The sequence below is a fragment of the Lycium barbarum genome, chromosome 6, assembly GCF_019175385.1.
Source record: "Lycium barbarum isolate Lr01 chromosome 6, ASM1917538v2, whole genome shotgun sequence".
Classification (NCBI taxonomy): domain Eukaryota; kingdom Viridiplantae; phylum Streptophyta; class Magnoliopsida; order Solanales; family Solanaceae; genus Lycium; species Lycium barbarum.
The window spans coordinates 100,100,526-100,121,809 of NC_083342.1; the positions used below are offsets into that span (position 1 = coordinate 100,100,526).

General features: G+C 36.3%; 2 protein-coding genes across 4 annotated transcripts; one reads left to right on the top strand and one right to left on the bottom strand.

Moving 5' to 3' along the window:
• Positions 1–804: 804 nt before the first annotated feature.
• LOC132645017 (uncharacterized) lies at positions 805–4,119 on the top strand. Its single transcript, XM_060361747.1, has 3 exons — positions 805–1,866; positions 2,109–3,250; positions 3,435–4,119. Exons 1-3 carry the CDS (start codon positions 951–953, stop codon positions 3,864–3,866), a joined length of 2,490 nt encoding a protein of 829 aa, XP_060217730.1. The 5' UTR covers positions 805–950; the 3' UTR covers positions 3,867–4,119.
• Positions 4,120–6,416: 2,297 nt separating this feature from the next.
• On the bottom strand, positions 6,417–20,464 carry LOC132645018 (uncharacterized). Of its 3 annotated transcripts, none has more exons than XM_060361748.1 (14): positions 20,171–20,464; positions 18,994–19,075; positions 15,006–15,109; positions 14,721–14,847; positions 12,837–12,931; positions 11,319–11,442; positions 11,059–11,139; positions 10,722–10,820; positions 10,116–10,274; positions 9,961–10,012; positions 9,740–9,816; positions 7,943–7,987; positions 7,359–7,535; positions 6,417–7,263 (listed from the first exon to the last, which is right to left on the bottom strand). In XM_060361748.1, the coding sequence occupies exons 1-14, from the start codon at positions 20,206–20,208 to the stop codon at positions 6,817–6,819; spliced, it is 1,707 nt and encodes a 568-aa protein (XP_060217731.1). In that variant the 5' UTR covers positions 20,209–20,464; the 3' UTR covers positions 6,417–6,816. The 3 variants fall into 3 exon arrangements, with proteins under 3 accessions (XP_060217731.1, XP_060217734.1, XP_060217732.1); XM_060361751.1 differs by lacking the exon at positions 20,171–20,464 and adding an exon at positions 18,238–18,452 and having other exon boundaries at positions 18,994–19,073; XM_060361749.1 differs by lacking the exon at positions 11,059–11,139.
• Between the last annotated feature and the right edge of the window lie 820 nt (positions 20,465–21,284).

The window sequence follows — 21,284 nt, forward strand, 5'->3', positions numbered from 1 at the left end:
TCTGTTTAAAAAAGGAGTGAGAATTCGTTAGATAAAGGAGAAACAACTTTATCAAAAATTACGGGGAAAAGTTACTTTTCGAATTACTTTCTAGCTACTACTACTATTTTTGTCTAGTCCATTCTCGTATTATTGGTAAACATGATTGGGATTTTAGTAACTCTCACCTTATAAATAGATTTTTGTGAGAGATTAATTAGGCCGAAGAAGGAGCGAGGGAGTAGAAATAGCGCTATCATCCAAAAGTAACAACGGTAATGGAGTTCCAAATTTCACAACTAAAATTTCAAGAATCAAGACAATGACTATTTCTGAACTACAGGGATGGAAAAGCTATTTATGAATTTTTCCAGTGAAGGGAAAGTGCCAGTCTTGACGGACCAACTTAAAAAATGTTCTTAATCGGTTCATCGAGAGTAACAAAGTCACGGTTCGCTAAGAGTGTTCAGGATTATATACACATATAATTAAAGAATAATATGTGACCTATAGGCTACACAGTATAATTTTTCAACGGAAAGTGTACTCTTTTAACAACTTGGTCTTATACTAGTATCTTTTTGAGTCATGTATGTTCTTTTTTTGCTATATGCCTTTTATTCAAATAAGTGGAAAACCATGTTGCCAAACTTAAAAGCAGGGCAGCCAAACAAAATAGCGAGCAGAAAGTTAAAACTAACTTCCTTGGAAAAATGGCGGAAAGAGACACAACTTCACGTTTGTCTTTCCTCCTCATTTCCACAACTTAAACGTGTACTCTAAGTTCAATTTCCCCTCTCTCTCTATGTATATATACGTTCACTATTTTTATCAACACACCAACACAACATTCTCTCCTTCATGTCATAAAGGCCTAAGTGCAACTTTCTGAATTATTTTCATAACAAATTTTCCATTGTACAGTTAAATTTCAATCTTTCTTGGTACACAAAAACAAGAAGAAGAGAGAAATGGATCATAGATCATCGATAGAGCGCGAAGGAAGTGTTCATCTAGAGATAAATGGTATGTTGAGTCTCACAGAAAGTGGTGGTCCAACAATCTTTGAACCTCAAACTCAAAGTCCAATTGAGACAAAGAACAGCAGCACAACAAATTCTGTTTCTCCGAAAAGGCGAGCTGTTCGTGCACCGGAGAAAAAGATTACCCTTTTTGCTCTAAGGCTAGCAGTGTTAGAAAAAGCAGCAACTGGACTAGGAACACTTGGTTTCATATGGGCAACAGTTGTTCTTCTTGGTGGCTTTGCTATCACTTTGGACACAACAGATTTTTGGGTCATAACCACTATTTTGTTGATTGAAGGAACAAGAATTTTTAGCAGAAGTCATGAGCTTGAGTGGCAACATCAAGCAACATGGTCTATTGCTGATGTCGGAATCAGCAGCTTTCGCGCGATTAAATCCAGCACAAGAACCATTATTCAAGCTGCAAAAGCAATTTTCAAGCCTATTTCTGATGTTACAAAGGCTGCAATCGCAAGGGATTCACTACAGACAACTCGCGGTAAATGGGACAAGAAGAGGGTCCCAACTCGAATATGGACTAGTTCGGAGGTTCCTCTGATTCCATATGCGCGATGGATGTTCATAGCAAGAAATGTTAGTAAGATGCTTTACTGGCTCCAAATATTATCTGCAACAGCATGTTTGGTACTATCATTGATGAAGCTTGTCTTGAGGAATTTTGGTGAAGTGTCCAAAGGAGATACCGACAAGAGGAACAGGAAAAGCGCGCTACTTATATTCTACTCCCTCGCGTTCACGGAGGCATTGCTTTTTCTCTTGGAAAAAGCCTACTGGGAATGGAAGATCAACTTTTGTAGACTATTGGAGGAGGTGAACAAAGAGTGTGAATTGGGGCCATCAGGTATGTTGTTTTTCTAAAAGATGGTGCAGCAAAGAGGTTGAGTATTGATTGAAATTGTCTCATTTTTTTAATTAAACACAGATGGCTTTAAATAGCCAATTTCAAAACAGAAAATATGCAGAATAAAATTTAGAAAACTTAAAATATCTCAACTAAGTTTTAAATTTAGACAAAGACTCCTGCTACAATTAAACTACTTATCATTCTAGTAAATCAGCAGTAACAGAAGCAATTTTCAACAGGTATGACTTCTGTCAGAAGGTTCTTTTATGATGCTTATTCAAGATGTGTTAATGGGAGCATATTTGATGGTCTTAAGATGGATATGGTATCATTTTCTATGGAACTCTTAGCCTCTAGCTCACCTGATGAACAGCTCATCGGTGCTCAAATCTTGAGAAAGTTTGCTACCAGTCCACGGTTTTGTGATGACACCCTTCAGAAGATTGGTACAAACATAATAGTAATGGAGAGGTTGGTTGAGATGCTGAATTGGAAAGACATCCAAGAAGAAGAGTTAAGGCTATCAGCAGCAGAGGTCATATCAAACCTTACTGGTAAAAAGCAAAATTCTCTTCGTGTTGCGGGTATACCTGGTGCTATGGAGTCCATATCTTCACTTCTCCAAATCAGCAGGGACCCTACTGGAGCAAGTGATGAAATTTGTGAAAAGAGGATAATCTTTGACAATGAAAACTATGGATTTTGGACATTCAACCATTTGGGGCTCCTCATTCTGAAGAAACTTGCTCGTGACCACGATAACTGTGGAAAGATAGGAAATACTAGAGGTCTTCTGCCCAAGATTATAGAGTTCACACAAGCAGGAGAGAGATTACTAAGAGATGAATTAGCAACACCAACACAAATATTGACACTAAAACGATCTCTCCAGGTTGTGAAGATGCTGGCTAGCACAGCAGGTGCGACAGGTAAAGAGCTAAGGAAAGATATTTCAGAAATAGTTTTCAGCATTAGCAATATCAGGGACTTATTGAAATATGGGGAGAGACACCCTACTTTGCAACACTTGGGAATAGATATCTTGAGAAGTTTGGGATTGGAGGAAGATGCAACAGAGAGAATTGGAGGCACGGGCGGAGTCCTTAAGGAGTTGTGCAATATCTTTCTCAAGGAGGAGGCCATGCCTCATCATCATGGCCATGTAAGAAGTGCAGCAGGAGAAGCACTAGCTATGCTGGCACTTGAAAGCAAGAACAATTGCCATAGGATATTGAAACTGAAGGTGACTGGAAAGCTTGTCGAAGCATTGGAAGTTCCATTGCTTCGAATAAATGCAGCAAGAATCTTGAGAAACTTGTGTGTCTACAGTGGATCAGGTTACTTTGAAGAATTGAGGGAGCTTGCTGCTGCTGGACCAACTGTAAGTACCACAAAATATACAAAACCTATACACTGGTTATGTATATTATATGTATATTATTGTGTATACAATATGTATAGTTTATGTATATTTATGCTTAATATACAAAACCTATACATGTGCTGGATATTATTCTTTCGACCGGTCCAAGCATATAATTGTACCAAATTTATAACCATTTCAGATACTCAAAGCAATCATGACAGAGGAACACAAGTTACAGGAAGTAATGATGGGACTAGGGGCACATATATTCAAGTTTGTAACACCAGAAGAATCAAGCATCATGTTCCAGAGAGCGAAAATTCAAGAAGCTGAATTGGCTGAAAAACTTGTTGAGATTCTGAGGAAGCATCAGCATCCATCAATTAAGGTTCCAAGAATTAGGAGATTTGTCATAGAGTTGGCTATCTGGATGATGAGAGATAATAGAATAAACATTCAAGTGTTGAGAAATCTGGGAATGGAGATGGAGCTTGAGTACGTCATAGAAACAACATCGGAGCTAGAGAGCTTTAATGTTTTCTCAGGAACAGTTGGAATGAATCGACACAGCGTGACAATCCACTCACAGGTTGATACTGCAATGAAGTTGTTGGCTGGTGAAACGGAATAATAGAAGCCTCAACTGTTCTTGCACAAGAAATTGTTTCAGGTCAATAATGTTGTAAATATTCAAGTATATGGTAGAGCATTCTTTTTCTATAATTTAATATTTATGTATAGTACCTGTAACACAATACATTAAGAGATATTGTTTTGTAATTTACAACAATTTCCCTGCTTTGCAATGTAACTTACTGCTTGAGGTCATCAGTATAGGATGTTATATTCTGCTGATTCTACAGAAGATTGATGTGTTATAGAGATATAGCCACATTATCACTCTCCAGAAAGGAAAGTAGTATTGCCACTACAATTCGCAGACTATCCAAATTTGAATTCTTTACCACACTAAAAGCATAGATTAAATGTAAACCTGCATTAAAGCCCACGATGGACGGATACATGTTGTATTTAGACAATCCAAATCTGGCTGATAGGAAAAAATATGTTCATTGTTCAATTTATTCATGAAACTGAATTTTTAAAAAATCGTCAAGTAGATACAATCATACAGGACGTTGTTACTTTGGAAGTGTGTTAAACACTTCCGAAACTGGGGACTTCAATGTATAGATGATTTTCACACATCGGACTTTCACATACTTCTAAAGGAGATAAAAGGCCGGGGAGATCAATTTGGGTAGACTGCAATTCCCTTCTTTTAGGAAGAAATTCAACAAGAACTCCTTTTGCTTGGATAAAAACTTGTATAGGATTTACAACTTTGATGTGCCTTGATAGCGCATACTCTTTTGTATAGGCGAGATGTCATTCTCTCGCATATGATATAATTTTTTGTGAGCTAAATAGAAGTCCTACATATCTTGATGAATGGAGCCTGTTCCATTTAAAAGTAGGTGCACGGAGCCATGCTCTTCTGGTGTGTTTTGATTTTATATTTATATGTGTGTGTGTGTGTGTGTGTGTGTGTGCTGCCTCTCTAGTTTTAGAGATGGTGGAGTTGGATAAAAAAATAAAAAAATAAAAGAAATTCCTAAATACTCTAACTGTTATCGCACAAGCAATGTTTCAGGTAAATACTCAGAGCCATTCAAAGGCAATTATGTTGTAAATATTGATATATATCAGGAGCATTATTTTTCTCTAATTCAATATTATAAAGAGAACTATACATCAGCAGTAACAGTAACATTTTGTAATTCGCAAGCAGCTCCTTGGTGTCTACTGTAGTAAATACTGCTTTTGGTTTTACTGAGCCAAACACAAAGATGAGGAAGATCCTGCTAAACAAGAACTGAACAAGGTTCTGAGATAAAGCAGAAGGCAAATTAGTATTGCTACTACATTTTGTAGACTCTATCCAAAATGAAATTTCTATCGCAATAAATTATACATTAAAACCAGCATCAAAAGCCAAAAAGAGCAAATCTTGGTGTTTAGTATTAAGTTTCGGCAGATGATACTTGATAGCAAGCATAATGTCCAACATCTAAGAAATGTTTTGAGTAGTCTTTATATGTGCTTCACTTTTGGCACCAGCAAAACATAAATGAAGTATACCAGTTGACAGTTATAGAAAGTTCAATGATGCTGACTATTAGATCTCTTTGACAGTTCTGTCAGCAGAAGAGGAAAGCAAACATAGGGTTCAACACACTTCGGTAAATGAGTGATTTGTTGGAAATTGGAATAAAAACTTTCAATAGATTAAGATCTCCTCCGTTCTTTTTGTCAAACTTAAATTTTCAAAACATAATTAATAAGGATAATTTAGTAAAATAAAATCCTTATAAATTGTTTGTTAAGGGGAGTATCAAGTCAATAAGGACAAAGTAAAAAGGAACTAAAAAAGTAATCGATTGTTTGATTGATTGTGGTGCACTTTCACTAAAGCTGTCCTCTTTAAGGAAATTTTTGTCCTCCTTTACACAATTTGTACCAAGTCCTGGTATTCCGCCAAGACTTGTGTACAAATCATTCTAAAGTTTCAACGCTATTTATACCAACACATTTGTACTAAAACCTTGGCAATCTGCGAAGATTTGTGAACAATTTGTTTCAAAGTACCACACTATTTGTACTCGTCTTGGTGAACTGCCAGGATTTGCAGCCGGGGCGGATTTAGAAGGTGCCGAGGGTGTCCATCCGAACATCCTCGACAAAAATTCTCAATGTATATATATGATAGACTTTCTGTGTTTATATACATATATTAACTTTTGCATATCCTGAATAAATGCAAAAAGTTAGCTCAAGTGATTCAGGGTGTTCAAAATTGCCTCTAGTATCCTAGGTTTGATTTCCAGGGACAACATTATTTTTTATATTTAACTTTTGTTATTTTTTCCGAATCCCTAAGTGAAAATCCTGAATCCACTCCTTTTTGCTGCGAGGTAAGTCTTTTGCTATCTATCTGAACTTCTACGAGGACAGCTATGTTCTGACCCGCAAATCATTTTTGTTAAACTTATTCCAACAAATAGAGCCATCACTGACAGGAATTCAGACATCTCGAAAAGTAAAACCATGTACCATGTTGGAAGATTCAATGTGTTCCATTTTGCATGCATTGAACAAATCACCATAACAAGGAATGAAGTACGGAAAACTTGACGGGGCTAACAATTCCAATTTTGTCAAGAAAAATTGTGCACATCACCTGTACATATACATAACACATTCTGGTCAGTCCATAATTTACAACAAACAATGGGCCTAATTTCTTCACAGGGGAGTAAATACACAGCTGAATCCTTGTACTCAAAGAAGGAAGAGCTATGTAGAGTATTGTAAACTAGCGACAACCAAACCCACCCCCTTCATTTCCCACAACCACCAGCCCCAACTTTCTCAATACTCATGACAGAAAGTACAAATATTTACTCCCCAAAAAATGTACAACCAGCAAATAGCAAATTTCTATAACCGCTATAACTTTTTTCTGCTACCCGTAATCCGCTCCAAGTGTTATATTTGTAAAAAGTCAATCTTCCAAACCATTATCTATTCTTGAAGAAATTGAGATCCCAACGACGCCACAATCCATCTATCACATTACTTGTTGGGTTCTTTACAACAGTCACAGTGGCTTTAGTACCATCAACCGTGTCAACACTAGACGAACTTTGATTGCTAACAGACGTCTCACGATGAGAAGCTCCATTGCGTTCCACTTCTTTCGCTGATGAAGTGCTATTAGCTGGAGTTACTGATGCTTTTTCAGTACCTGGAACTTGGACTTTGGTGTCTGAATTGTGCACATTAACAACTACGGCACTAGCACTAATTTCTTTTGAGGGGTTACATTGCTTTACGGTAGACGACGACTCTCTAGTGTCCTGCAAAGGTTGAGGAAGTTCTTTGACCACATTTGAGGACGCTTGTTCTGCAGGAGCAGGTTTAACCTCCAAGTCCTTTAAAGACTCGAGTACTGCTTTCATTAACATCTGATATTTTTGTCACCAGTCAAATGTCAAAGCTGAGAAAGAATACTGAAGCCTATACTAAAGCGATGCAATTCTTTAAAATTCAACATACTTACCCTTTCTTCTTCCTCTACATTACTTGGAAAATCTGCCATATTATCAAGTGGGTATTCTACATAGTCATCATCATCTATTGATGCAGGAACATTGGGACCCAATGGGTCACCATTGGAAAGTTCAAAGCTGATCATCTTTGAAGATGATGGGGCACAGTCGGTTCCAGTACCTTCTTCCTGAAGAAAAAAAAATGCATGGATTAGTTGCAGCAGCACAATTTACTTTTGCCAAGCCATACTAACATTTCAAATCCGAAAAAGTAATCGGGGCATCCTTGCTCATCATATTCTATTGGAGGCCAAATCGCCAAAGAAACGTGAAATTTCCATAAATTCTTAAAAGCAGACAAATTCCTTCCAGTTAGAGTGGATATTTTTTTCGACATTGGTAACATTATATTTAAAGTGAATTTGATGAAATGGAAGAGCATTTGAGGAATGTAAACAATTCTTCTTCTTCTTTTTTTTTTTTTTTTTTTTGGGGGGGGGGGGGGGGGAAGGTAACAAGAGGAATATAAACATTCTAAGAAAGTTTTCCTTGTCTAATTTCGATAGATAAATAACTCTGAAATTTGTGGTATTACCTGATCTTCAGTCTGGTTATCCTGAGCAGCCATGTCAGAAGGGACCTGAACAAAATGAATTTAACAAGAATGAGACATCAAATATAGTATAGACTATTTTCACGGGTGTGTTATCAAAAAACTGATCTTTTTGCAAAATTGTGCTCACCAATGATTTCATTAACTTAAAAGACGGCAAATATGCAATAGACTTACTGGAAGAGTGGTTTCTTAAGACATGTCTATACACTCATCTGTGTTTCTCACCACTTGGACACACATAAACCACTCGAAACCCACCAGATGCATTAACTGGGGTTAGCCCAGATCACGGTTGAAAATAAATAAATAATGACTTTTCCTTTATCCCCAGCATCTCCCCTTTTTTATCTCACCCCCCTTTCCTCCAATGGCGGAGCCACCTTGCTTAAAGGGGTGGAAAATTACATTGTGTAGATAGGTTTGAAAAAAAAAAAAAACATGTGTTCACTTCATTTATATTTTGACTCCCCTTAGTGAAAATCATGGCTCCACCAGTGCTTTCCCCATCCACCATCCCTGGGATTCTCCCTGTAGACGCCTACCCCTTCCCTTCCCTTTATGTCACCGGTAACTATCCCTGAAGTAGCCTCTTGCCTCTGATCACTCATTTTCCATCACGAAAACCCTCAGCAGCATGGATATCCCAGCTAACCCTCTCCGTACAAAATATAGAAGACGTCATTCTACCCTAAACAGAATTTTCTCAACCTTGACTTAACAAAAAGCAAGTAACGTTGGCCCCATACTAAGAGGGTTGGATTCAATTGTTGAACATTTGAAATTGCCACCATCTCCTTGCCGTTATAGTAATGACTGTGGGTATGACTAGCTGTCATAGTCTTAACTTGTGGGAAATCACCTCTGTACTGTAAATGGAGAAGCTTGGATTCCAACGCAAAGGGGGGCACCTCGGATGAAATCCTTTTTCTCTTTTTTATTTTGGGTTGACAAAGTAAAGGTAATTTTATTAAAGCTAGTACCAAGAAGGTCTAAAAAGAGCATTACAATGACTCCATTACATCTTTGACACATGGAGTACAAAAAATCAAAAAGATGTTCCAATTTCTCTATCCTGTGTTCCTTGCAGCAGAAAAACAAGCTATGAATACATTTAGATTTTACTACAGATAGATGTTGTTTCTTTTATTCAAAACATCTCTTATTTCTTTCCCACCAAATATTGCACGTTATGGACAATGGGATAGTCCTCCAAATCTGTTTTGGCTTGTCCTATGAATGCAAAAGTTCTTTTGACAGTGCTATGTTAAAAATATAGGTCACAGCAAAATATATATTTTGAATCAGCCACCTTCCAGAACTCGAAGAGAAAGTTAAAGGATATTAAAGTTTTCAACTTCCATGCATTTAGTTACAAGAATGCAAGTCGTAAATGATGAACCATGTGACCACCATCTAAAAGTTGAATCTGCTAAAGAGAACACACTTTTATATATTTAATTATATCTTCAAGACACCGTCCCCTCACGTGAGCCTGATTCGAATTGTGTGACCATCTCATCTACAAGGTCAAGCTGCTAGAAAAAAGCACACAATTATATATTTAATTATGTCTTCAACAGTCAGTAACTACACATTTTCACCCACTCTTTTCAACTTGGACAAGGTATTCAAGCAAACGTGTCCGCATATGAACTTCTTTTCCACCATTTGAATCTGTCCTCTTAAAAGACCGCAGCTTTCTCATAACCTAATGGAGCTCATGCCATCTGTTTTGCCAATTATTAAAGCAATAACTGGAAGTTTTTTTTCTGTTACCTCTGTCCGACTCATGGGTCTTTTGGAGCGAACCTGCTTTATTACATCTTCAGTGCTACTAGTCGGTGCAGCTGCAACTGATAACAAATTAAACATGTATCACACACAATACTTGTATGGCGTGAAGCATCACAATAAAACCTGTTTTTCCCTTTTCTAAGATGAAAAATTGGAGTAAATGAAACACCCACGACATATCAAAGAGAACAGAAGAGTAATACCATCATGGACATCCTCCATATAGTCCACGTCATGGACTGTACTCCAACTGCCCTGGAAATAATTAGAGTTCAAATCCTGTGAGTGTTATGAGCCTAGCTCCAGCAGCTTCCTCGCACTTGAACCAATAATGACATGGATATTGATAGAGCTATACCTGGCCAAAATAATCTTGTCGCATGTCAAAGAATGCAGCCCCACCTTCAACCTCTGGTGGTTGCAAAACATTGTTGAAAAAGATACTTATAGAATCAAAATAAAACTGTGGGCGCGGAGAGTTGTGATCACCATCAAATTTTATAATATTCTTGTCCCCCTGCCAAAATTAAGTTCAATAAACAATAAGAACCAAGATGGATATATTGACATACGTCATTTGGGAAAAACAGCAATAAATACCAGTTACAAGGATAAGTGATATAAAAACAAAAGTTAACTGCTTAAAAATCTTACGTCCAAAAAAATTGCACATCAATTTCATATAGTACAAATGTTCAAGAGAGAACTTCAGTGTATTCAACTTCAGAGATAACAATGCAAGTGTATCGGATAGAATATACATAGAGCATAAAGACTAAAAGAGCATAGCATTAAAGAACTGATGGTCCAGACCCAGTAATCTACTTCAAGAAGAAAAAGGAACATTTGAAATGCATTCAAACACATAAGGTATGTAGAAAAAAGAACACAAGGAAAACATCATCCATTTCTTTCCTTTTTCTCCTTTCTCTGGAAGGGGGGAAGGGGTAAATTAGATAATTACCATGTAAGCATCAAATACACGATCAGAGTGATGGGGCTGTATAAAATCATCATCAACAGCATGACCCAGTAAAACAGGGACAAAGCATGACTTTGCAACCTACATAAAGATTTAACATAAAGAAAAGATCAACGATGGTAAATAAAATTGTGCTAAAAATAAAACGAACCGTCACTTCTGAAAATGCCCCCCCATGAAAACTTGAAACTGATTAGGAAAATTTCCTACAATATCTTCACTTGCGCACTGTTCATTTATCATTTGCTGAACGTTTCAGATATAAAAAAAGCTTATACTATCAAAACTCATACGTAAAACACCTTCCCGCAGGAAATACCTTAATTGTGTTCAACTCAGTTATGTCAAACTTTGCCTTTTTCTGAACTGTTCTGCGCATATATTGGATTGCAAACTTTACCTAAAAATAACAGGAAAGGAGGACGTTTGGAAAGAGCAATGAATTAGGTGAAAGACAGAAGAAAAGAAGGCCATGCTCCTTTAGTTGCAAAGAGAACATTTGAGAACAACCCAAGAAAAGAACACATAAAATAAATTTCAAACTGCACCAGATAATTAATTTCAACTATCAAACTTTACAGTGAACTTGGGCAGCCGGATTTTGTAAGTGTCTACAAGTTCCATCATCAAATCAACCAAATCGGAGAAGGGACTGTCTAAAACCATTCCAGCAATGGATGGATCCTCAGCACCGTACATGAGGCTGCAAAGTCAATATTTTAAGTCAGTCACTTCAATACTGCTGCCAGTGAAGCACAATGTTATAGGTATAGACAATACAGCAAACAAAGAGGTATAGAGGTTGCATGCCTATGCACTCTGATATCAAGACAAACTGATAACCCTATGCGTTAACTAGCCAGAACCGGAACCTTTCTCCTAAGCAATATCAACACTTTCCAACTGAAGACTTAATCTAGAGCACAAAGTATCCCATATTCTCTTGATATACCTAATCAAAAACAACATTTCTCATCTAATGCGAAAATTTTGCATATCAAGACCAATTTTGACTACGCACCTGTTGTGGTTGACAACTATTATGTTTTGGCCAAGGAACCTTTCTTTAGCTTAAGGCAACATGAATGCATGATAAATGGCTGAGTAATACTAATTTCTGATCCTAAAATATTGAATTTAAGTATGTTTTGCAACGTGCTATGGTTTACTAATATAAATTTTGTGATCCCAAAACACAGAATTAAATATGTTCTTGGAGATTTTGCATTCTCATGTCTCAACCATTAACTTGCCTCACTGCATTGTGCCTATGACACACAGGCTTGGCTCCCTAAAGCTTGATACATAATAGAACAAGACATTTTGACTTTAAATACATCTTACTAGCACAAACTTCTGGTGAAAATCTTTTCAGCTAGATCCAAGTTTAGATGGCTTACATCAAAATAATAATATACCAAAATAGCCTGGTATGGATGTCAAAGAACTACAACTAAACAATGTTCTCCCCTTTTGGGGATTCAGTATGCCTTCGACATCTATAAATTTGACACTTTCCTTCTGGGCCATCTGATCATGCCAGTACTTCTACCCCAACATAAAAACTCCACCAGTGTTTCATATTATTTTTCTTTTTTAAGAAAGATCCACCTATGTTCCATAAAATTTCAAGGAATTAAAATTGGGGAAAGCCGCTCCAAGCCTTTATTTCCCTATTTCGTCAACAAATCGGATCACCAGCAGGTTATTCCATGACCAAGAATTTTGAATACTCTCTTCAACTCACTCTGGAGAGTTTACCCCTTCACCAAGGTTCTGCTACAAGAGATCAGTCCCTTTTAAAACGCTATCTATCGCCACTTCACCACCCACGGGTTGTGAACTTCTTTTCCCGGAGAAGAAGCAATAAGACAAAAGTTAATATGTCCACAACAAATGTTCTGTTGTAATCCAATAAAAGTGGCAAAAATTTTCTGCAGTAGTTCATTCAAGAAAACAAAACAAAAACTGCACGTTGGAGCTTTTGAAGCATCGAAATAACACACTGATGATCCACCTCTGCTGCAAAGAATCTAAAAGCAAAACAATGTACATGGATGCAGCATGATCAACAACAAAGCAAGGAGATTAGATTACCAAGTAACAGCACCCATTGAACGACCCCACAAGCCAATCAAAGAAACATTGCCATCTGTCCGAAGATATTCAACCACAGCTCTGAGATCATCCTTCTGAGAAACAGGCCAAAAACTGTCAAAAATCCTTACTAGTAGAAGGAAGTCAGGAACAGCAGCAGGCAGTTTTTTGCAACAAGTTGTAACTCAATAAAGCATCCCAGCAGAAGCAGAAGATTCTGACACATAAATCATGGCTCAGAATTAACATACCGCTCCCCCCCAAACCCCATCTCTCCAGCCATCCCACCCAGCTTCGGTTGTGAAAGGGAGAAAAGAAATAAGAGCATTTAGGTAATTGTACCTTCATTGAGAGGTCAAATATCCCATATTTAAAAGGAAAAAGTACTCCATCTTCTTTTGCATATAACAGGGAGTAGAGGGACAAAAGAATAAACTATTTGGAAAAAATGGTCCTTTGTGTTTGGGATAGGTTCAAAATAGACCCTTACAAATACTCCTGAGCAGGTTTAGTCCTTTCAGTTTGCCAAAAGTTAGCACTTTTGGTTTCCGTCAAATATTTTATCAAACGTTCTTTATTAGATCTGACGGGAACTGGGAAAAAAAAAAGATTTAACCAGAACACCAGGACCACAACACAAAAACTGCACTAGACACCAAAAATAGCAGAAGTTGCACCTCAAAAAACTGCACCGGACTCTAGAAAAATAGACCAAAAATAGCAGAGAAACTACACATCCAAATGTGAATTCCCATTTCATAGTTCCCATCAAATCTAACAAACAAAGTTCGTTGAATATTTGACAGAGACCAAAAGTGCCCACTTTACCAAAACTGCTTAGAAATATATCTAATGGACAATTTTTTTTTCCAAGGTCAAGTTTTATTAATAGAGTACCGAGAAGGTACAGGATAGTACAAAAACAACAGCATAAAAACATCAGCACGTCATTTAAGGGACTACTTTGAACCTACACCCAAACATAAGGGACCATTTTTGTTATTTTCTTACAAAAAGAAGGTGAAGGTTACAACAAGACAAGAATTCAACGCCATAGTCCTCGCTTTATCACCACCATCCATCCAGTAGTGCCGATAAAATATAAGATGCAGCATTATTTGAAATAGCATTCACCATAACAACAGGCTTCAGCTAGACAGACAATTCTGTATTCTTTTTGCTTTAGGATTTCCGCCACCACCACCCCTCTCCACAAGCCAGGGCATGGTAAGGACATTTACCAAAAGTTCATCCAATATATAATTCGAACAAATTATTATTAATATTCATTATAATTTGGGCAAAAGATGAATAATTACTGAAAGGAAAGGTCAACAAGCTTCAATTCACTAACATTCCACAAACACAAAGAAAAGCAAGACAAAAGTAGAAAATAAAGCAGAACCTTTTTTGAGAAATAGAAAATAAAGCCCAGAGCACGTATTAACCAACTAATCAAGCCTCATATTATTTGAAAGACAAAAATATGCACTCCCATTATCTATTTATGTTGCCTCCATATTTGTAAACATTGCAGAAAGAAATATGTACAGAACCCTGACTTATAATAAAAAGAAGGAAAGGAAATACATAAAAAACGCAGCTATGGTGCAAAAGCTAAGGCATTATTTTTCAGGCTTATAGTTGCGGACAAGGAAACAAATTTTTCTCTATTTTCTACAGGATCCTGCACAGAAAATCTCAAATAATGCTTCAGACTAACTGATAAAGAAAATAATTAAGGCTTTAGACTTAAAGAACTAATCATAGATGGCCTTCTCTAACGTATTTTAATTAGAATATGCATAGGCATAGTTTATGCAATAACTTATTAGCAGGTCTATGCTTTCACTTGAAACTCAAATAGAATAATCAGCTACTCACTTCATTCCACCCCAATGTAACGTGCTCTCCTCCAGAAAGACCAGATCCAGAAAAGTCAAGGGTGAAAACAGTTATGTTTAAGGGCAATAAAATAATAGCAGCTTCACTGGCATCTGCTCTACAACCGCTGCCAAAGGATCATCCAAAACAACTTCTTAGCAAAAAAACTATTAAATGGAGTCAAAATAAAATAATAAACTTCTCCATATGCTTGCCGCATTAGAGGAAAGGTACAGTAATTCTCTAGCATAACAGTGGGAAGAGTACTACTTAACCTTCACTAACCTGTTTCCATGACAGTAAATTACACAAGGCAGTGGCTTTCCTTCTGGACGAATAAGAGGCATATAATGGCTACATTTAAGAACATCATCCCTACTATTTTTAACCTGCAAAACAGTAAGGCCCTTAAATTTAAAATGACTAAATAGAAACTCGAAACTCAAGCATTACGTTAACTGTTCAAAAAGATAAGCAATGATCTGACAAGTTTGTAAATAAGTAAGAAAAAACTCTCTATATCATCTTAAACGCTCAGATGAAGTAGTCACACGATTCATCATGGTATTGCAGCCCATATAGAGGTTTTGAGTTCAAGTCTCACCACAATCCATTTCGTGAGCTTGGTCCAGCAACAGAAATAGTAAAAGCATATAGCTTTTATATTAGGTAATCACACAAATCTCAGGAGCCTACATAACAAAGAGATAAAAAGACTACAACAATCATTTTAGGGGGGAAAATCCTTCACTTTTTTTTATGAAGGTAGTGTGCGTGTCACCTAGTGTTTTTTGAGAGTAAACTCCTTTCACTTATGGCTATAGGAAAGTGAAAGAGGTTCGGATTCTGGTACAGAACTTCATTAATGTGACACATTCATTCATAATGTTCTCCTTAACCGCTAATACACTTATTTGCAGATTGTATTTGTTGTTTAGTGCCACTCAATTCAAGATAGAACTTATGTGCACTGAGGTGCACGCCTTGCCTACACTAAAGCACAGGTTAAGCGAGGCAAAGTGCCCTCCCTAATCTTTTCTAAGATCCAAGGCTTAAGCATGCCTTAAATGAGCCTTTGACAACACTGAGTTCTACATTAAAGTTCTTTCTAGTTTCTACAAGCTTCACCTAATTATCTATACAAGGAGTGGTGTGAGTAGTGGTGTTATGTCTACTCAAATAAGCGAAAAAACAGCAAAGTCGTACAAAGTTGCAAGATCGCTGTGCCTTCAAAAGCTCTGGTGTTTCTTTTTGATTTAGTAATAGTTTCGATTATTGGCATCAAGTAGATGCAAACAAAAGGTAGGTAGACAAAAAACCTTGTTAGCTGCTGACTGCTGTACAACAGTCCAGGGGCTATGTTATGGTCAGAGAACTAACAAAGTACAAAAAGCTAGTGGAACAAGATAAGTTATTTTAGCGATTGAAAAGAAAAATCCCTCATATAAGATGTACAAAAAGGTGGAGAATCTTCATATGAAGACAGTTTTTTCAATAAGGGTGAATTTTATAGAAAACATGAACAACACTAAGATAATGCGTTAAAAATTGAAGATTACTCAACTCTCGATCATTTCTAACTGTAATCTACATCATTTTACAAAGACCAGGTTGCACCAGAAGGGTAGAAAAACAATACATATGTGCTTAAGGCTATGTATATTCCTCTGTTAAGACTTCAAAAATTCTGTTTTTTCTCTCTGTAAAAACTATCCATCAAATGATCAAAGACTTAGTATTCCAAACTGGTATGCCTTCTGGTTAAAACCAACTCTTTTCAAGCTATGCAAACAGCAGAAAATCCAGAATAGAGTGACGCATTATCTAGGTCATGTATAATGTACCGGTTTTCAAAAGAAAAAAATATCCAGGTCATGCCAAAAAAAGCAACATGCTCCATATCTGGTAAGATATTTGTCGTTCAAAAAAAAAAGGTGATAATCCAAAACAATAGTGCTAAGTGAGTTCAACAGGAAGCATGTTCTTTCGATTTCCCAGTCATTTTCAAAAGATTCCCACCCTAGGCATCAAAAAAATTGGCAAATACAGCATTGTGCGGGGAAGAAATGTTGTGAATGTCATAAAAAAGATCTTTCGTAGGTGTATTCCCAACCAAGTGTCTTCCCAGAATCTTATCTTTCTACCACAATCCAATAGGAAGCCAAAATTTGAACCGAAGTTATTCCAATATTCTTGTATATGGTTCTAGACTCCAAAGCCATGAGGATCATTTGAAACTTTAGTATGTCAGGGACCACCCAAGGTGAACTTATCAACTAGAATTCTTCTCCATTTCGACTTAACACTGTGAAACTTTAAGTATTAAATGCCACAACCACCACTTCTTGCCTCTGAAGACATTGTTCCTTACAAGGCAAAAATCCTTGAAACCCTTATTCCATTGCCATAGAAAACTTCCTTCTCATTTTAGCTATTCCCTTTAAGATGAACAGGGGTAGGAAATAGTGATATAGTATGAGTGGGAAAAGCATCAAGAATATTGTGTATCAAAGTGACTCTACCACCAAAGAAAGGTATTGTTGTTGCCGTTATCTTTTCTCCATCTTTTTTAAAACGTCATTCCACGTGCCAACTGAACTGTGCTTTCCCCCAAAAGAAGTCGCAGATACTTTGTGGGAAGAGCCAATGTTGCATTGGAAGATGCAGACAAATCTGTGGATCTTCATACGAGAACATAATTCTCTACGAGTAGCAACCTATTATCCAAAGCAATTAGAATTTTGTAGGTGTTTAATGTGTATCAGACCAGTTCCTCTAATTTGTCTAAAGCATTTTCTATTCTTTCAAATGCTCTTATGATTCTCTCTTCCATGGAGTCCTAGTGAGTAGAAATGGAGCTATCTCCCACATTTGTCCTCCATATTCCTCCTTCCAAAATTACATCCTGCTAATGTTCTCTGACGGTTTTTCCCTTTTTGGTATCACCTGTTCCACTCAGAACATGTTCCATATGGAACACCACAGCCGATATATTATGGAGCAATAGAGTAACAAATGATTCATGTCTTCTCATGTGTCCTTAGACATTAAGCACCAAATTATGCAGAGGATGTTTCTTGTCTTATATTCTCTGCTCAGAATTGCTCCGGTAAAATGCAAACTTTTCAGGGAGTTCTACGGATCCACAAAGATGAATAAGGGAAGTCCCTTTCATCCCTTCTCAACAGCCTAACGTAAATAAATTTCACCTGTAAATTTGCCCCTTATTGGTTCAGTCTATGCCAAGTATTCTTTATATAGGTGAAATCTTTTGCCTGTATATAAAACTTTGAACAATTACTAAGCTCCTCTTTTTTACAAAGAAAATTGTTTAAAGTTTACTAAGCTCCCCTATCTCCCCAATCTTGCAAATTCTTCTGAATCTAAGGTCTCGTAGTGTGCTTTCTCGTGGTTTGAAAGATACGTTGTCGATTATTAGGAAGGGTCACATAAGAGAAGTCATCAGACAATCTGTATTCCAAAAGTTAACTAGATGTTTCAGTAGAAGTTTCCCAACCCTTCATTATGTGTTCCATAAGACAGTTCAATGTGGCATCATGATTTGGTTGATCCTCAATTCTACCAGCTGCAGACAGTATTTCTCTGCTATGAATTTTCTCCACAACGCATGTTCCTCTATGGACATTACTTATAGCAATTGTCTTGTAGCTTCTCGACACATCATTCTAGCGGAGAATAACATGCCTCTTATATGTTCATCGTTTCCACACCCTAATTATAAAGAGCAAAGGGATTTAACAGATTTCCAAAGATATTGATGCTACAAAATAATCGTACAGATTTTTCTTTCAGTTGGTAAAAATTAACAAAGTAAAAAGTGCCAGCTATTATTTTTGCTTGCATTTGTTGTCTTATGAACAAACTGTTTATATATTTGAATACGTAGTGCCTGAGAATCGGTTAGATGACTATAACTCTTTCTTTTGCTCCCATAGAATATTAGATATATATCTACTTGGTTCATTTCATCCACTCCCATAGAATACTAGATCTGTCTTTACGTGATGCACTTTCAACCTATTTGTTAGGTTGTACATATACTTCTTGATCAGTTTCTGTTTGTCCAACATCAATTATCTCGTATTAGTTTCCAATTCATTAGTTGGTTGCTAACAAGACAAAGTCAAACGAAGAACACGAGTGAACAAGGGTAAAGAGATACAGTCTATTTATGAGTAAATATAACATTGAAGTGATTCAATGACCAAACTTTTATTGAAAACAAAAGGATAATAATTACCAATGCACTCACCTCTAGATCCTTCCTTTGGTACCATTTCCCTTTAAGCATGAATTCTTCATCTAGTAGATCATTTTTAGGATCATACTCAGCCCTGCAATCCACAGGAAGTAGGCTCGTTAGTTTCAAATTTACATCTATTATAGTACAAGAGATTAGAAGAAGAAAATGGGTATGCATAAGTTGCCAAGGCATGTTATAAGGAACTCAAAACACTTTTTGCTTCTGACAGATAACTGATGGTAGTGACCTCAATTATCTTGCATAGAAACAGATATCTCGGTGCTTCAAGCGCCTTTCTGACTCCCAGTGCATAACAAGCTAAAAATTCTCCAGATTATTTCTGGAAATATCCTTTCCAAAGTTAGTTTTTCCATGTACCACATGGATGAATCGGAACCCCAAGTCTAAGAAATATCTCCTTTTTTAGATTCTTAGGTCCAGAATTAACTACAGAAATTGGCAGGTGAAGATACAAAATTTCAAAAGACATTTAGTAAGACGGAAAGAGGATTCCAACTATACGACATGGATAATGTACTAAATATGAAGTCCTCATCACCTACTCGACATGTTTGCATTCCATAAGTAACACAATAATGTAGTTTTTTTTCAGTTTAACTTAGGAAAAGCAATATTAAGAGACAACTCCAAAGTCCAAATTACAGAAACACACCTTACACACACAGTCATTAGTCTCGATACGGGATCCAATCAAAAGATGCACTGCTCAATGCCAGATAAAAGGAAAGGCAAACAATTTGCAAATTTCCATAAATTATTGCAGAATTTTCATTTGTTGGATGAAAATCTTTACTTCTAGTGTCAAAAAGTATAAACACAAACTAATTACCTTGCCAAAAATTTCAAACTTTAAGGAAATTCAGTAATCAGTGATTATGATTTGCACCTAACCATTTAGCACATAAAGTACAAAACAATAACTCCTAAGATCAAGAAACATAAACCAAACTAGCACAATAAAGAGAAGCATAAAAACTAGAGCCCCACATCTGCAATTACCATAAAACAAAAACCCCACATCAAATTCAAACTAGCCCACATCAGAATTTAGGAAAAAGATTCAAACTTTACAAACAGAAACACAAAAGCAAACATATTTACATATCATTGCAATTACAATTAGCAAAAAAATAGCCAAATTCAAAAAGGGTTTATAAAATCATACCTTGGGGGTCTAATAATAAAGTTAACAAGTTGCTCCATGAGATTTAGGTAACCCCAAGATCTTCTTTCTCTCTCCCAAATAGGAAACTGTACAACTTTCTTGACCTCTGTATATGATTCTTTTTCCTTCTTTTTTTTTTTTTTTTTTTTTTTTTTTTTTTTGGGTGTGTGAGATAAATATAATTGTTAAGTATCAGATGTGTAGAGAGAGATAAAAAATTAGGGTGGTTGGGTTGATGATGTTTTTTTTTTCTAAGAAGAAAACGAGAAAAGCGGCATTTGGCCTTTGGTTGGTTGCATTAGACTCGATTTTACATTTGATTCTTTGCATGCAAAAACAAAATTACTTTGCCAACCGTATTGTGTCATTCAACTCTATCACGTGTTCCTTCACGTTATTCTTTTAAGAAAAAAAAATTTATTTTCATAAGTAGGAAGACCAAGGTTGTAAAAATTTATAATATATCTTAATCATATTTTAAACAAAATGTTACATATTGATAAAAAAAAAACATAAGAATTATTTTGAATTAAGTTTGAAGTTAAAATATTTTAAAATTATTAACAAGAAAAAATTGACTTGTCAGGTAATAGTGATGTTGTGTTCTAGATTAAGTAATTAAAGTAGGTATATAATTGAGTCTCTTTTTTTTTTTAATGACAAGGGGACCTGCATTCGCTGCCTGCCTATGTAAAGGATTATGAACCTGAGACCTCCATTATGAGAGTCTCATGCTCAATCAACTGAGTCACCCTTGTGAGTGGACTGATTGAGTCTTACATTGACTTAAAAAGATCAAATTAATCTTTTTAAGAACTCTTACGAACTTTACTACTTGATCTTGATCTTAAATCAACTATTTCCATCCAAACTCATCTTGATAGGACTTCATATGCCTAAAATGTCATATTAATTCTCATTTAACACATTCACACCTAACCCGGTTTTACGAAGTGTTAAACTGGTGGAGGCATCTTGGGGGTAAGTTCTCATCTCCCTGATCTTGTATTCCTTTTCTACTTAAGCTTCCATGGTACTTCTCATCTCCCATCTCCCTAAGTTTGATTTTAAACCCCTCTTAATCAATTTGAGTTGGGTAAATTCTGATTTCTGA

Excerpts from the sequence above, each read along its gene's own strand:
- LOC132645017 (XM_060361747.1), top strand. The coding sequence starts at position 951 with ATGGATCATAGATCATCGATAGAGCGCGAAGGAAGTGTTCATCTAGAG. Across the intron at positions 1,867-2,108 it reads GTGTGAATTGGGGCCATCAG|GTATGACTTCTGTCAGAAGG; the intron begins GTATGTTGTTTT and ends AATTTTCAACAG. Across the intron at positions 3,251-3,434 it reads TTGCTGCTGCTGGACCAACT|ATACTCAAAGCAATCATGAC; the intron begins GTAAGTACCACA and ends TAACCATTTCAG.
- LOC132645018 (XM_060361748.1), bottom strand. The coding sequence starts at position 20,208 with ATGGAGCAACTTGTTAACTTTATTATTAGACCCCCAAG. Across the intron at positions 19,076-20,170 it reads TTTATTATTAGACCCCCAAG|GGCTGAGTATGATCCTAAAA; the intron begins GTATGATTTTAT and ends TGTGGATTGCAG. Across the intron at positions 7,264-7,358 it reads ATGTAGAGGAAGAAGAAAGG|ATGTTAATGAAAGCAGTACT; the intron begins GTAAGTATGTTG and ends CAAAAATATCAG.